We start from the raw sequence: 15,004 nt of genomic DNA on the forward strand, positions 1-15,004 counted from the left end.
TGTGATAATTGGATGAACCAATACTATAGTTATGATGTGTAAAGATCTATACCTATAAGGTGTTTGATAATATGCCTAAATGGCATAAGTTATGGAATTTGTTACTAATATTGGTCTCATTTAATGTTGTATTGTAGATTGAAGTTACTTAAGTGTATTGGATCATTGTAGTATCATTAAGGGGCGAATTTGAGGTATGTATGGCTAACTTTGACCTTGTAAAGTCACTTTGTTTGGTGCACGAATATCTGGTATGTAATATCTATGTGAACTACTTGTGGAATTATTGTGTTTGGTATGATTTGATTGTTTGTGGTTAGATCTCCTGATATAATGGTCTCCGTAATTGGCAATAAACCAAATGTGTTATTGTGAATGTGTTATGTGGTAAGAGTTGAGAAACAAATGATAGAAGGAAATCGTGAATGATGAAATTGGAACAATTGTGGTAATAACATATATGGCTTGTATTGGCAATTATCGCGGTGATATAAAATGCATACGAGTTGTTGAACATGACGGAAATAGTATTGATGGTTGTGGAAATCCTTTGAGAAATTATTATTATTGTTCATAACATATATGGCTTGTATTGGCAATTATCGCGGTGATATAAAATGCATACGAGTTGTTGAACATGATGGAAATAGTATTGATGGTTGTGGAAATTCTTTGAGAAATTGTTGTTATTGTTCTTCGAGAAATTGTTGTGGTTGTTCTTTGTGAACTATTGTTGTTGTTGTTGTGTTGTTTGTGAATTGTGAATGTACGGTGGTATCGGGTTGCGTGCCGCAACACGAAGTAATAAGGTGTGGGTTGTGGTGATAAGGATGGCCGAGGTAATAAGGGTGGAAAGTGATCGAAATTACTATTGAAATGAAAATATGAGAAAATTGTGAAATCATTGATATGAAAATGTTGAAGGGGAAATGGAGAGTTTGTAACTTGTTTGGCTTGATTGTTTTCTTTCAGGTGTATTTGATTGGTGATTTCATTACTACTTCTTACTTGTGTTTTGTGTATGGTTGAGTTTACTCAGGGCAAGTTTGTTCATACATACCAGTACAATTCAAATGTACTGACGTCCCTTTTGCCGGGGCGCTACATTCGTGTTATGATTGTAGGTGGATCCATAGCAGGTACTCTAGTCCACCGTCCGTAGATCTCCTTCACTTTCCTCCAGAAGCATTGGTGAGCCCTTTTTCCTCTCGGGGCCTTGCGTGGCTCATACCCCTTTTCTTCTCGGAGTCTTATTATGGTATTTGTGTAAGGTATAGCCGGAGCCTTGTTGCCGGCAAGTATCGTATCATCCTTTTGTATCCTTAGAGGCTCCGTAGACAGTAAATGTCGGTTGCGAACTTATGTAAATATGTATTTTGTATATAGGGGGATGTAAGTTGTAAACTTCACTAAGTGGCTGTGTACGTTTTGTAAAAAGGGTGTTTTAATTTAGAAATGACTATTTTCCTTGATTAATGGACAATGAAAATGCGGGATAACACGTGGAATAGGAAAGGCACCCAGGTCCGCTTGGCCGGGGCTACCCGGTCGAGTGCCGGTCGCGCTCCTCGGATTTCGTGGCATGACATTGGGTCTCTGAACTAGATGACAAACTTGACTTATTTCAAATTGGTTGAGTTCATCCTGCATTGCATTCACCCAATCTGCATCCTTCAAAGCCTCAACAACATTTTTAGGTTCAATAAGAGATAGGAAAGCATCAAAAGCACAGAGATTCTTTAGCTGTGATCTAGTTTTGACTCTAGATGTTGGATCAGTAATAATGTTCTCAATGGGATGAGAACTTTGATACTTGTGAGGTTTCACAACCAACTGGTTTTTGCTAGATGTCTCTCCCATGTTTTGTTGCTGAGGAACAGGTTTATGAACAGGTTCCTCTTATGGGTTTGATTCAATTTCTCCTTGATTAGTTCCCCCTGTCAGGTTGCCCTGATTTGAAGGACCTGTTCCATCACCTGTTCCTTCTTTTGATGCCACTTTGACATGTGATGGGGATTCAGTCAATTACTTTACCAATCCAATGGCTTTATCTTTATGTTCCTGTCTTTCAGAAAGAATGTTAGTTTCATCAAATACTACATGTACACTTTCTTCTACACATAGAGTTCTTTTATTAAACACTTTATATGCTTTGCTATGTGAAGAATATCCCAAGAACACTCCCTCATCACTTCTGGGATCAAACTTACCTAGGGAGTCTTTTCCATTATTGTGCACATAGCACTTGCAACCAAATGCCCTAAGATGGGATATGTTTGGTTTTCTCCCTTTAAGTAACTCATAGGGAGTCTTCTCTACCAGAGGTCTGGTCATGCATCTATTGATTATGTAACATGCAGTATTTACAGCCTCTGCCCAGAAGCTGTGGGGCAATTTACTAGAAAGCAATATGGTTCTAGCCATATCCTCAAGAGTTCTATTCTTCCTTTCAACTACTCCATTTTGTTGAGGGGTCCTAGGGGAAGAGAAATTATGATCTATACCATTTTCATCACAAAATTCAGCAAACTTGGAATTTTCAAATTCAGTTCCATGATCAGACCTAATAGATGCAAGTTGATTTCCTAATTGTTTCTGAGTTTTTCTAACAAACGCAATAAACATGTCAAATGCTTCATCTTTGGAGGTTAGAAATAGAACCCAAGTAAATCTAGAATAATCATCAACAAGCACCATTACATATTTCTTTCCACCTCTGCTCATGATTCTCATTGGACCACATAGATCCATATGGACCAGTTCCAACGACTTGGTTGTACTTACCATTTTCTTGCTTTTGAAAGATGATCTTACTTGCTTCCCCCTTGCACATGCCTCACAAACTTTGTCTTCCTTGAACTTGATATTAGGTAACCATATCACCAAGTCTTTGGAGACTAATTTGTTTAGCTGATTTAGACTTGCATGACCAAGTCTTTTGTGCCACAGGAGGGGATCATTAACTATCACACTTAAGCAAGTGAGTTCATTTTCTGAGAGAGTAAACAAATCTACAATGTAAATATTGTTAACTCTTTTTCCCTGCAAAACAATCTTGTCATTGGTAAGGTTAACCACAAAGCATTTGGTAGAGGTAAAAGCTACAAGATTACCTCTGTCACACAATTGTGACACACTTATTAGGCTATATTTCAAGCCATCTATCAGGTAGACATTCTCTATGGAATGAGAATCTGTTTTGCCTACCTTTCCAACCCCAATGATCTCACATTTCTTTCCATTACCAAAGGAGACATTACATCCTTTTAAGTCCTCATGTGAAAGGAACTGGTCCTTGTTCCCAGTCATATATTTTGAGCAGCCACTATCCATATACCATATTTGGCTCCTCCCTTTCACTTGGACCTGCAAAAAGAAATCAGGGGTTAGTCTTAGGAACCCAAACTAGTTTGGGTCCCTTTCTATAGGCAAAAGGATGAATCAAATTCCTTCTTGCCCACCCAGGCAGCTTGTTTTTCTCTTGAACAAAAACTTTGTTCTTTTGACTGGCCTTTTCTTTTGCATTACATTCATTTTTGTAATGGTCAGTCTTGCCACAGTGTGTGCAGATTTTATTTTCAGGAAGAGTTAGGTACTTGCTTTTAGGGTTTCATTTTGGAGCTTAAGTCTCGTAGCCAAGTCCTCTTTTGTTGCTACTGTGATGCTCTTGCAGCCAAGAGAGTGCATCACAAGCCTTGTTCCACTTGCAAGTTTGTCTAGTTCATGTTTCACCTTTCCTAGATCTTCCTTTAGGACTTTGATGAATTCATCTTTCTTATGCAATTCATCTTTCGTTTTTCCCAAATTTTCTTCTAGAGTGAGATATGTGTGATCAGCTTTCTTCTTTCCTGTTCTTAGTTTCAGTTTTAAGTTTTCAAACCTAAGTTCTAGGACACTGTTATCAAGTTCAAGAACTTGGTTCTTCAACTCAGCATTTGTGTTATCACTCTCATAAGCCCTAGACTCTAAACTTTTGCATTTTGCTTTTAGGATCACACATTCCCTAGACAGAACTTCCTTCTCATTGTTAATTATCTCAGACTCATCAATGAATTCTAGTAATAGCTCAGCCAACTTTTCTTTAGATAAAACTTTAATCTTGTCTTTGAAATGAAGGATACTTACCTCCTGTTCATCATCTGATTCTCTGATGGCCATCAGTGCTTGCTCTTCTTCAGCTTCATCTTCTGAGTCTTCATCTAAAGTTTCTCCCCAAGCAGCAACCATAGCCTTGGTTGAACCTTTGTTCCTTTTTGGTTAAACCTGTTCCTTCTTCCTGTTCCTTTGTTCAGCCCTTTCTTTCTTCCACTCGATTTCCCATTGAGGGCAGTTCTTGATCATGTGATTAGTCTTACCACACTTTTAGCAACCCTCATTGGTCTGTTTCTCAGGAGCTCTTGACTTGTTGAAGGTTGTACCTCTTGAAGAACCCTTTCCTCTCATCAGGTACTTTTTGAAATCTCTAGTGATCATAGCCATCTCATCATCTTCCAGATCTGAACCTTCAGCAATTCTGAGAGCTAGGCTTCTCTCCTTCTTGGATGTATCCATCTTCATGATTTTTGCCTTCTCAGTTTATAAGTAGTAAGATTTCCAGTCAGTTCATCTAGTCTGAAAGTAGAAATATTCTTGGATTCCTGAATGGCAGTGATTTTGCTTTCCTATGAGACTGGCAGAACCCTTGTTAGGATTTTCTCAACCTTGTCTTCTTCAAGAATAATCCTTCTAAGAGACTTAAGTTCATTTGTCAGTGTAGTGAACCAAGTATACATCTCTTGGATAGTTTCTCCTTCCTTCATAGTAAAATTCTCATATTGAGAATACAGCAGTGTTCCTCTAGATCTTTTCACTTGAGGTGTTCCTTCATGAGCCACTTACAAAGTGTCCCATATCTCCTTAGCAGTAGTACAGCTTTGGATCCTACTGTACTCATCTGGACCTAGTCCACACACAAGCCATTTCTTGGCCTTAGCATTTTTCTCCCACTTCTTTAGGTCTTCAGCAGTGCAGCCAGCCCTTGTCTTTGGCACATCCACTCCTTCCTCATTTTTCATTGTAGTTGCCAAAGCACCATCAGTGACTATGTCCCAAAGTTCATAGTCTTCTCCTATAATGTGATCCTTCATCCTGTTCTTCCACCAAGAGTAGTACTGTCCATTGAACAGTGGAGACCTGACAGTGGATTACCCTTCCCAGTTCTCAGGTGGTGCACTCATGTTGATCTTTTCCTAAGATGTTAGCCTCTTCAAGGATAACCTGCTCTAATACCAATTGATGTTCTAAACGTCAATTCCAAACAAGAGGGGAGGGGTGATTTGTGTGGTACCCAATATTTTGATCTAGAAGAACCTGGTTCTTCTAGGTGTTCTAACTACTACTGTTGCGGAATTAAAAGTACAGAAAATAAAGAACACAGAGATTTTTACGTGGAAAACACCTGGCTCAAAAGGTGAAAAAACACGACCTACTACTTAGTAGGATTTTCCCAAACATCCACTAAAATCACTGAGCCAAAACAACATTTACAAAACCTCTTTGTAAACCTAAGGATTAACTCTAATCCCTGTGTAGCACACAGCCTCAACTGTTGTGACACCTTCAAGTTAGCCTATAACTTGAACACTCAAAGTACCTATTACAAATGCTTCTATGAAAGCTGAAAAGGTACAACTTTAAACCACCTACTACAATTGAACTAGAATAAGAATAAACACAATGGAACTGCTTCTTCTATCTCGTTCAAGTAGCTTCGGGTGTGCACACTTAAAACTCACATAAATTGCTCGCAAAAGTGCCTTGCTCGTTTGCTCTCAATTTAGTTTAACTTCTGCGTATGTGCAACCCCTGTAAAAGAGAACAATCACTGTTATTTAATGAGTTAGTAATCAGAGTTTGATTGCGACTCAATTGTTGATCTTCCACCGAAGTTGAGTCCTTGTACAATACAAACTCCAACCCTATCCTTTATCTGGATTGTGTCCTCTTCCCATAAGGAGACTTTCTCTCCTCATCCAATATGCAATCTTTTCGATCAGTTCAGGAGATATTGTTGCTTGATCACTGAGACTTATCTCCTTCACGTGTATCTCACATGTCTAGGTTGATAAATATTGTGCCTCACATGATGGACCTGGTCCATGACTAAGTTCATTTGTCATTCTTCAAAACTTTACCTGAACTTGGGCCAACACCTTTGCTCTTGTTCCTGCAATGCATTTAACAATTCTGCCAAGGTAATCTTAGATAGATCGTTTATGTTTTCCAAGGTAGTTATGGATACTTCATATTTTTCGGGCACCATAACAAGAATTATTTCAATAATTCTTGAATCTTTAAATTTAGTACCAAGCAATCTTACCTTGTTAACAATGCCAAGCAACCGATCTGAGTATTCTTTGACGGTCTCAGATTCCTTCATTTTCAGCAACTCGAATGCTACACCTTCATGCCTCGTATTTTTTCACCTCATGTATATTTTTCCTTCAGATAACCCAAATTTCTTTTGCTAATTTGAGAGCCATAATTCTCGTGAAAATTGTTACAGACACACGAGCAAACAAAGTTACTTTCACCTTTGCTTTCGTGGTTTTCTTTTCCTTGTGACACTTGATCTGGCCCACGGTGGAATTGTTAAGCAGCGGAAGAACATCATAAACCTCTTCCACGACCTCCCAAAGATCCAAAGCCTCCAAATAAGTCTCCATTCTCACTGTCCACAGTTGGTAACTTTCACCATCAAAGATTGGAGGAGCCAATTGGGAAAACTCGTTTCAATTTCCATTTCACTCGAATTTTTTTAACTCAGGTCCCTTAAGAAGATGGCTCTTGATACCAAATGTTGGTTCTTGGTAAAAGAAACTAAGGGAAATTATAGGGAAAAATGACAGTAAAATAAAAGGAGTATACTGAAATAGATGTACAAGGAACTCTAAAGAACTGAAGCTGAAAATTCTATTTTATTTCATTGTATCTGGACTACAATTTATAAGAGAACTAATAACTTAAAAGACCTAAAAATTAGCAAAATATCTGCTGAAAATAACAAACTACTAGAGACAAGTTCACTTCTAAAGACTAGTTCAAAGAGGTTATTTCAAATTCAAACTAAATTACTGCAGTAAATAACTCTTAAGTTGAAATAGTAAAATAATTTTACTGAGAACAACTTCTAAAGCATATTTCTAACAGAATAGCTATCAACTCTTTATACTTCAAAGAAAAGTTAAAGATCAATATTAGAAGTATTGAAGTTATGCTGTTATTTGTTGTATTTTTAAGACAAATCCAAGTTTAATAATGCAACCACTAGTTAGTTTTGACACTTCCATGGACACTGTGTAATTTAAATGAGTACCTTTAAAAACAACATTGTGGAATTGTTTGTAACTTCTTGCAGTTCGGGCTCTTCCCCAGACCCCACAGCATAGCAGCAATCTTAGTGCATCAGGCTGCTCACTAATTTTGTGATTTTATGTCCCTTAACGCTTATCATATGAATAAGCAAAGCATCTAATGTTCTCCAAACTGTTATTTGCTTAAGTAATCTCAAGAAATATATATATAAAAGTTGTTCAGAATTTTGTTACCAAAAGGAAAAAAAAAGTTCAGAATTTTAACAGATCTCCATATAGCTAAAATGCATGAAATGGCCAATAAGCAACCAAGGTAGAAAATTGCCTCCGACTTTGACCAATACCGCCAAGAGACTCAAAAGTTCCTTTATATTCTAGTAAAATGAATAATTCCAACAAAATACAGAAGACCCATCTTTACATTAAGAATAAAGGGTTGGTTTTGCAAAGGAGTTACACAAACCTAAGCTAATGTGCACACAAGCAGTTGGCCTGCCCACCAACTTGGTCTCAGTAACAGAGGCAATTAGATAAAGGTACTCCTCATTTAAATTACACAAGCAGTTGGCCTTCACCAGATTCAAACCTAGGATATTTTCTTATGTTTCTTCTCCTGCCATTGTTTGATTTCAGCATCTATTGTAGCTTTTACTTTTGCATGAAATCCAGGATATGGTTCATAGCCAGTAAATGTCCAGAGAGCCTGCAAGTCAAGAAAAGATAGATTAAATCAATCTAGTGAAAACATTTCCTATTTAACACAAAACTAGTACCTCTAAGAGTACAAAGAAGGGTTCCATAAGGAATGCTTCCGCAAAATTGTCCAACAGAGCAGGCGCTCGTTTCTACAAAATTAAATAAGCAAGACAATATACAAACAGAAAAAGATATAAGACGAAGATCTAAGGATCATAAAATGGTGCAAATGTCACCTCAAACACTCCATGGCCTATAACCAGTCCAGTCCAGCAGAATAACTGAGCGACAAGAACAACCTGATAAGATGTTTATTGTTAGCACCAAGCACTCACATACTTCAAGATAAATTCAACAGACACAGATGTATTTCTAACATATTGGATCGTGAAATGATATATCTATGATCAGTCCACATCAGATAGACAGGGAGAGTCAAAATAGTACTTGGCTTTTCGTTCTTGTCCTTTATCAAGAAATAGATGATGGTCAAGTGTGAATTAGATCCAAAGTGGATATAAGGCAGGGATGAACATCAAAGAACTGCTACATCAAAAGAAGTTCTGTAGTTAGGCGCTAAGCATCACTGAAGCCTTCCCATGTGCAAACCACAGAATCTATTAAGGTATATGACCAAGGATCAGAAGAGAAGCAGTTTACCAATAAGTGTATGGAGTTAACAAACTGAAACAAAGGGTATGCAGTCGGGAAAGGCTAATCCCATGCGACATTTAACAACCCTCATCAAATAAATGTGGATTGTACTCAACCATGGTGGCAACTTGATACTTCATTTGCCAGAAATTAGTGGAACTGATTAGAAGATTCAGTGTAATAACTAGCGTCATGCTTAGAATCACGCCAGTACTATCAGCATCATATCCAAGGGATGCAAATAAGCCACCACACAGTTATAACTAAACCCCCCTTTTTCAGCATTGTTTGCTAGTTGCGCCAGTAAATATAGGATTATACTAAACAACTCTTTAGGTCAAGTCATAAGAAATACAAGTAGGGAGTCCCATGGAATCTACAGAAAACATTCAATACAACAGAACAAAAATGAGTGGTAACTGAAACTTTGATAAGCAGAGTCTTAATTCGTATAGCATTATTCTGTTTGACTTCCAGGAAAGTTCCACAAATAAATAAACTGATTCCTCCAGTTCTCTTTCTTACACTGAACTAGCTTGTCCAACTGGTATTATCAGGGCAGGAACTATTCCACATTTAAGACAAGAAAGGGGTGCAATAAAGTTATTACTCAAGCAGTTGACATGCGGCTAATGTAGTTAAGATTTGGTGAGGGTAAAATTGAGGTACTCATCATGCTGTTTGGCGAATTAATGAAGCAGGTGAATGACTGGTAATTTTCCTTTACAGAATTAACATATGGCTTAACACGATTAGAGGCTAAAATTTTAGTTAGATAAGGGTGAAGTCCTAAAATTAAATGGAAGCATGCTGTGTTAAAAGAAATATAATTTCTTGGAATCAACAGGACTTATCAAATATAGAAACAAAAGATTTCTTTAATCAATACCAACTAGTTGGGATTCAAGTCCAGTTATGTTCAAATAGTGATGATAATTAGGAGTCCTTTCAGGTGAGAGATAAAAATGTAGAGAACCTTCAGTATTAGAGAACTCCAAATTTATCTTAAAAGTAAATGATTGAGTCGTAGAACCGAACTGGTGCAAAAACTAGTTTGGGTTGAGGTGTAGCAGTTGTTGTTGCAGGGTGAAGTCCTAAGTGTCAATTACAAGTATAGAGACAGAACAATCAAGAAGAAATAAGCACCCGCACGTGTGAAATTAAGCTGAGAACAGCAAAAGCTGAAGCTACTGGACATCGAACAAGGGAAAATGTAAAACTAGCGTGGCTGGCCACTTTTTGGATTTGTAATTGAAAAACAGCCGGAGCTTGCAAGGTAATTGAAAAATAGCCATTTGTGAATGTGGAAATAAAATCTCAACAAATGTACCCTTAGCAAAAACACCAAAAAACTCCAGCAAGTATCATGGAGTTCAAACTCATACAAGTAAAACCTAGAGCATATTGTCTTGGAGTTTCTACTTCTACAAGTGAAACTCCAAGATGCTGTCCTGGAGTTCAGTTTTTGCAGCTTTTTGAAATTCACACTAATAGACAGATGATTTAGGTCTCCATTAACTCCGTTCAAATCTATCTAACAATCCTAGCAGTAAAACGATGATCATCACCACCCCTTTTGGTTGGTTCTATGACATAATTAGCTGCATTAAAAAATTTGGAATCTTCAACAAGGATCTGCACACGTGTTGCCATCAGAAAGTCGTAAAAAATTGGATTCATGATGACTTTTTGAAGTTTTTTTTGTCGATATTCCCAAATTCTTGTAGTGGGACTGGTTATAGAACTTGAGACACAGAGAGAGCCTGTGTGATTCCTAAAATCAGCATGGGTTCCACATGTAATATATTAGTAGTCACAGCAACCACGTATGAATAACTGCAATTTCATCTCAAAAGGAAGGTTGCTAGAAGTCCGGCATGTTGGTGCAGCACCAAATCCACGACATTGTCTTAGAGTTTTTAAGTAGCAAAAGCTGAACTCCAGGACAATATCCTGGAGTCGGAACATCTACAAGTGAAACTCCTGACCGGATTTCGTGGAAAAGTTGAAGAACCGAGTCGTTACCACTTTTTGTCCAAATACTATTTCCACATAAAAAAGTTGTTAAATTTTGATTATATTTGGAACTGTGGCTTATTTTCAAATAGCAACCGCAAAAGTGACTATTTGTGAATCATTTCCAAGAAAAAAGCATCACGCAAATTAACAAGTAGATAAACACGTCTCATCAATTGACCATCTCACTAATTGCTAGAGATCATGAAAATAAATTACAAAAAAACAACCCAAACTCCATCCCAAGCTAGTTGAAGTCAACTATATGAATCATCAATACTCCATTTGACCAAAACAATAGGAATGAAAGTATAAAAAGAAATATACTCATTACCTTCCAGGCGAGAGAGAACCCCAGATAATGAGCAACAAAACTGCTTGATACCCAATAAAGTAAACAGAGCAAAGCAGCTAAAGAGCCAGCTTTCTTGTCCAAATACACATAGAACAAGGCATAAATCAAAGTAAACAAGAACCCGAGATTCAAGCCTAAGAAACAACTATCTTCATACAGCTGAATTGGAGTGGAATTCAAAAGTGGGGGTGTAAAGTAGAAGAGAATAAGAGCTGTGAAAAAGATTGGCCCCACAAACACCATGTGAATCAAGAAATTCACTGGGTTGCTGTGGTATGCTCCATAAAAGGCGAATTGCTTCTCTACATCAAATAATCTCATTTTTTCCTAATTGGATATTATGAAGAGATTTGGCTACAAAGAATAGAACTTTCCAAGAAACGCATACTCTTTTACTATGGCTGCGAATACTATTTGGGCATTTTAAGTCAATACTGCTTTGTTAATTTGTATTTAACAAAAAAAAAACAAGTAGGTGAGTAGTTCTTAAGAGTAAAATAAAAAAATTGAGAGAGAAAAACGACAAGTAGGTGAGTAGTTCTTAAGAGTAAAATAAAAATTGGAAATTATGAAGAGATTTGGCTACAATAAAAAAAAAATTGAGAGAGAAAAAACGAAAAGTGGCCCATGCAGGTCTCGAACCTGCGACCTTCGCGTTATTAGCACGACGCTCTAACCAACTGAGCTAATGGGCCATTTGTTCACCCAAGTAGAAGATAATAACAAATAGTATTGCTAAAATTTCTTATCTGCTTCCTAACCTTACAACGTATAAGGAACGGAGGAAGACAAGTAATTATCCAAAACTCAAAATTGTAACGACCATTCATGGCTGAAGCTGTAATGAGGTTCACCGTCATCAAACCCAATGTTCAATGTCACGCTACTAAATTGGTCTTGCACCCTTTCACAAAATCAGTTAATTAGCATTTCCTTTCACCTCTTTACTCTACTCTCAAATTCCATCACTTCTATGTGTTCTGCTTATTTCTTCTTTTTTTATTTTTTTTGTTCTGTTTTGAATTTGCAGCTTAGGCACTGCTCAAGCTCAGCCTTCGGCAATGGCAGGCACCAGGTATATATGTTTCAGTTTACCATCCCATATTCATAACAAAGATCAATCCCGAATTTAAAGATGGTGCACCAATCAAGATAAGTAGATACATAGAAATGTTAATAAAGTTAATCCTTTATAATATTTGATTGAGATGGGCTTATGATTCATCAGGGCATATGCATAAATATTTGTAAGCGGTGTTGAAATTTATAAAAGAACTAGGATATAACTTTGATTATATACTTTTAGACAAGAAATAACCTTAGTCTGTTGGTTTTGTTGAGTCTTAAGTTAGAAAAGGTCAGGAGTTCAATGCCACTTCATCATAATTTTTAACCACAGAGGCTCTCTCAAATATTTGCAAAAGAGAAATGTGGTAGTTGAGGTTTGAACCTTTAACCTCCTAAAGCAAAATCAAGCACATAACTAACACAAAAAGACATAATTTATGTCAAGTAGTGTCATTTTTTCCTACTTATCCGTTTTCGTACAGTATTAATACATATATTTAGTAAAATATTTCGACGAAGCATCGTGACACCACTTCGGTAAGAGTGCATCCGCCCCTGTGATTCACAATGATTGAAGCGTAGCAGTTGTTATCGTTATTCTATATACTTAATATATACTGTAGTACGATGCTCGATGCAGTAGGTGCACTTACATGTTGGATCAATGGAATTCTCATAATATGTCGATGAATTAACTAACGTTACTTTTTGGGAACTACTATGATTAGATTCAAAGTGGAAAGAGCAAAAGAAATTGTGGTTTAAGAGTGAAGGCTCTCCCGGATTGGCCATTAATGGCAGTATTAGTTGAGCATATGGAAGGTCAAAGAGACCTCATAACTCACAAATCTGTTTGGCACCTTAGTGATGAAGCTATGAAGAATGTTTGTGAGTATTTTTTTTTACTTTCTGTTCCATTATTTTCCACTGTTTGTAGTGTTGTGAGCATAAGATTGTTTTGCAGTTTGGATTTTATCTGTTAATTTTCTATGTATTCTTTCTATTTTAGATACATTTTACATCATGTTCACTGTTTGGGGATGCTGTTTCTTCGGTTCTACCAAAGTAAGCTTTTCCGAATAGTTATGTGGTTGGATTCAAAATTACTTCATAAGATAAAGTTGTAATCTTAATTTGTTGGTCTGTCTGTGTTTTAGGATCCTTACTATGATTCAGAACAGTACAGAGGAGATGGAGGTGATGGTACTGGACATTGGGTCTATGAGAAGGTACATTATCTTTTGGAAAATAAGGAAATAGCTTCTTCTTTTGATGATATAAACATATGTTCTGCAAATTGATGAATTTGGGGTCGTTTGGTAGGGTGTATTAGAATAGTGCGGAATAACGTATATTAGTAATGCAGGAATTAGTAATGCATGTGTTAGTAATGCAAGCATTAGTTATGCAGATATTATTTCTTATAAATTTTTTGGTGTGTATTAAAAATTATAATGCATTGCATAAATTTTAAGAAAAATAATTATTTACAAAAATGCTCTCCATATTCTTTAGCTTTAAGGGACTTTAAGGACAATTTTGTCTTTAACCATACTAATGCATGCATTAATGGCCTTAGTATTACTAATGTCATGGTTTTCTATGCATTACTTATACATATGATAATACCAAGTATGATGTATAACTAATGCAAGTATTAGTTATACACAGGTTGAAAAAATGTATCAAACAAGGTATTAGTAATTCACAGAGCTAATGCTTGCATTTTTTTTTTTCTAGTACCTCCTACCTAACGACCCCTTAAGGAATAAGGACACATGCTCTATGGTATTTGCCTATGTTACTCGGACTCTTCAATAATATTGTTGGGTGTGTGTTGGATCCTCCAAATTTAGTACATTTTTGGAGGATCCGATACGGGTGCGGCAACACTTTTGGAAAGTCCGAGCAACATTTGCTCTGCTGTTAATAAGACAGCACGTTGTGACTGTCTTCTTGTTTACCCGAAAGAAATGGCTTTCGATTTGAGTGATGATTGAGACGGAAAGTTTTGAAAGGTTAATTATTTTCTCTCGAGATGAAATTGTCATTTCTATATCAACAAAGCTTCTTATTAGAATGCAGAAAAAGCTTCAATCTTACTTGCAAAATGTGACCAACAACAGTTTTTTGTTAAAGAAACGTCTCTTTTGACAAAGACATTAATTTAAAGTGAAACAATCAATAGATATAACATCAAAATCTAAAGCTTGTGTGAAATATTTGTATACAACACACAACGTTGAGTATCTGCTTTTATCCAGCAAAATATCTCATGTGTGTATATTTTAGACCATCTTAATTTTAAAGACAAAAAGGGGTCCAAAGAGAGGGGAAAGGGTAGGAAAGTGACACTATGAATTTGATTTTTTGGTGATGCAGCAAGAAGACATTGAAGAAGAAGCAAGAGCAAAGCTATGGCGCGAGGAACTGATAGAGGAGATTGAACAAAAGGTTGGGGGGCTTCGAGAACTTGAAGAAGCTGGGAAGAAGGAAGAGCTGGTCAAATGATCATCTCAGTACATATATATATTATGAACAAATCTTATGATGCTTCTTGTTACGTATATATGATATGATTTTGCAGTTCCAAAATACAGACTTTCAGTACATGGTTGTTTGCCCTTCAATGTGATGCAAGGCTGTTCTTTACGATTACCCTTTTAAATACTATTTTCTCATTGAAATATCAAGATTCTCACTATAGGCAAGTTGTGGCATTATACAGAATTATTGCAAATACCTTTACTGATTGCCAAAATCGCAAAGGGAAAAACTATAAAGTCATGCATTGTCACGACTCAGAATCCATTAGTCATGATGGCATCTAGGTAAGCCAATTACTAACTAATTCAATTTCAAC

General features: G+C 36.6%; 2 protein-coding genes and 1 non-coding gene across 4 annotated transcripts; 1 reads left to right on the forward strand and 2 right to left on the reverse strand.

Moving 5' to 3' along the window:
* Positions 1 to 7,703: 7,703 nt before the first annotated feature.
* LOC104210144 (2-hydroxy-palmitic acid dioxygenase MPO1-like) lies at positions 7,704 to 11,622 on the reverse strand. Of its 2 annotated transcripts, XM_009758960.2 has the most exons (4): positions 11,053 to 11,622; positions 8,285 to 8,347; positions 8,126 to 8,197; positions 7,704 to 8,055 (listed from the first exon to the last, which is right to left on the reverse strand). In XM_009758960.2, the coding sequence occupies exons 1-4, from the start codon at positions 11,392 to 11,394 to the stop codon at positions 7,939 to 7,941; spliced, it is 594 nt and encodes a 197-aa protein (XP_009757262.1). In that variant the 5' UTR covers positions 11,395 to 11,622; the 3' UTR covers positions 7,704 to 7,938. The 2 variants fall into 2 exon arrangements, with proteins under 2 accessions (XP_009757262.1, XP_009757264.1); XM_009758962.2 differs by lacking the exon at positions 8,126 to 8,197 and having other exon boundaries at positions 11,053 to 11,495.
* A 72-nt stretch (positions 11,623 to 11,694) lies between these two features.
* TRNAI-AAU (transfer RNA isoleucine (anticodon AAU)) lies at positions 11,695 to 11,768 on the reverse strand. The gene has a single exon. It is a non-coding gene; the product is annotated as a tRNA-Ile (tRNA).
* A 99-nt stretch (positions 11,769 to 11,867) lies between these two features.
* On the forward strand, positions 11,868 to 14,793 carry LOC104210145 (photosynthetic NDH subunit of subcomplex B 4, chloroplastic). The gene is made up of 6 exons (XM_009758963.2): positions 11,868 to 11,991; positions 12,104 to 12,148; positions 12,870 to 13,029; positions 13,151 to 13,206; positions 13,299 to 13,370; positions 14,524 to 14,793. The coding sequence occupies exons 1-6, from the start codon at positions 11,902 to 11,904 to the stop codon at positions 14,650 to 14,652; spliced, it is 552 nt and encodes a 183-aa protein (XP_009757265.1). The 5' UTR covers positions 11,868 to 11,901; the 3' UTR covers positions 14,653 to 14,793.
* Positions 14,794 to 15,004: the final 211 nt, after the last annotated feature.

The sequence above is a fragment of the Nicotiana sylvestris genome, chromosome 10 (genome assembly GCF_000393655.2).
Source record: "Nicotiana sylvestris chromosome 10, ASM39365v2, whole genome shotgun sequence".
Classification (NCBI taxonomy): Eukaryota; Viridiplantae; Streptophyta; class Magnoliopsida; order Solanales; family Solanaceae; genus Nicotiana; species Nicotiana sylvestris.

Bases quoted from the DNA above. Each gene is read 5' to 3' on its own strand.
- LOC104210144 (XM_009758960.2), bottom strand. From the start codon at position 11,394: ATGAGATTATTTGATGTAGAGAAGCAATTCGCCTTTTATGGAGCATAC. The intron at 8,348-11,052 runs GTAATGAGTATA...ACATCTTATCAG, and splicing joins GGTTCTCTCTCGCCTGGAAG to GTTGTTCTTGTCGCTCAGTT. The intron at 8,198-8,284 runs GTGACATTTGCA...TTAATTTTGTAG, and splicing joins TAGGCCATGGAGTGTTTGAG to AAACGAGCGCCTGCTCTGTT.
- LOC104210145 (XM_009758963.2), top strand. From the start codon at position 11,902: ATGGCTGAAGCTGTAATGAGGTTCACCGTCATCAAACCCAATGTTCAA. The intron at 11,992-12,103 runs GTTAATTAGCAT...TTGAATTTGCAG, and splicing joins TGCACCCTTTCACAAAATCA to CTTAGGCACTGCTCAAGCTC. The intron at 13,030-13,150 runs GTGAGTATTTTT...TTTCTATTTTAG, and splicing joins TGAAGCTATGAAGAATGTTT to ATACATTTTACATCATGTTC.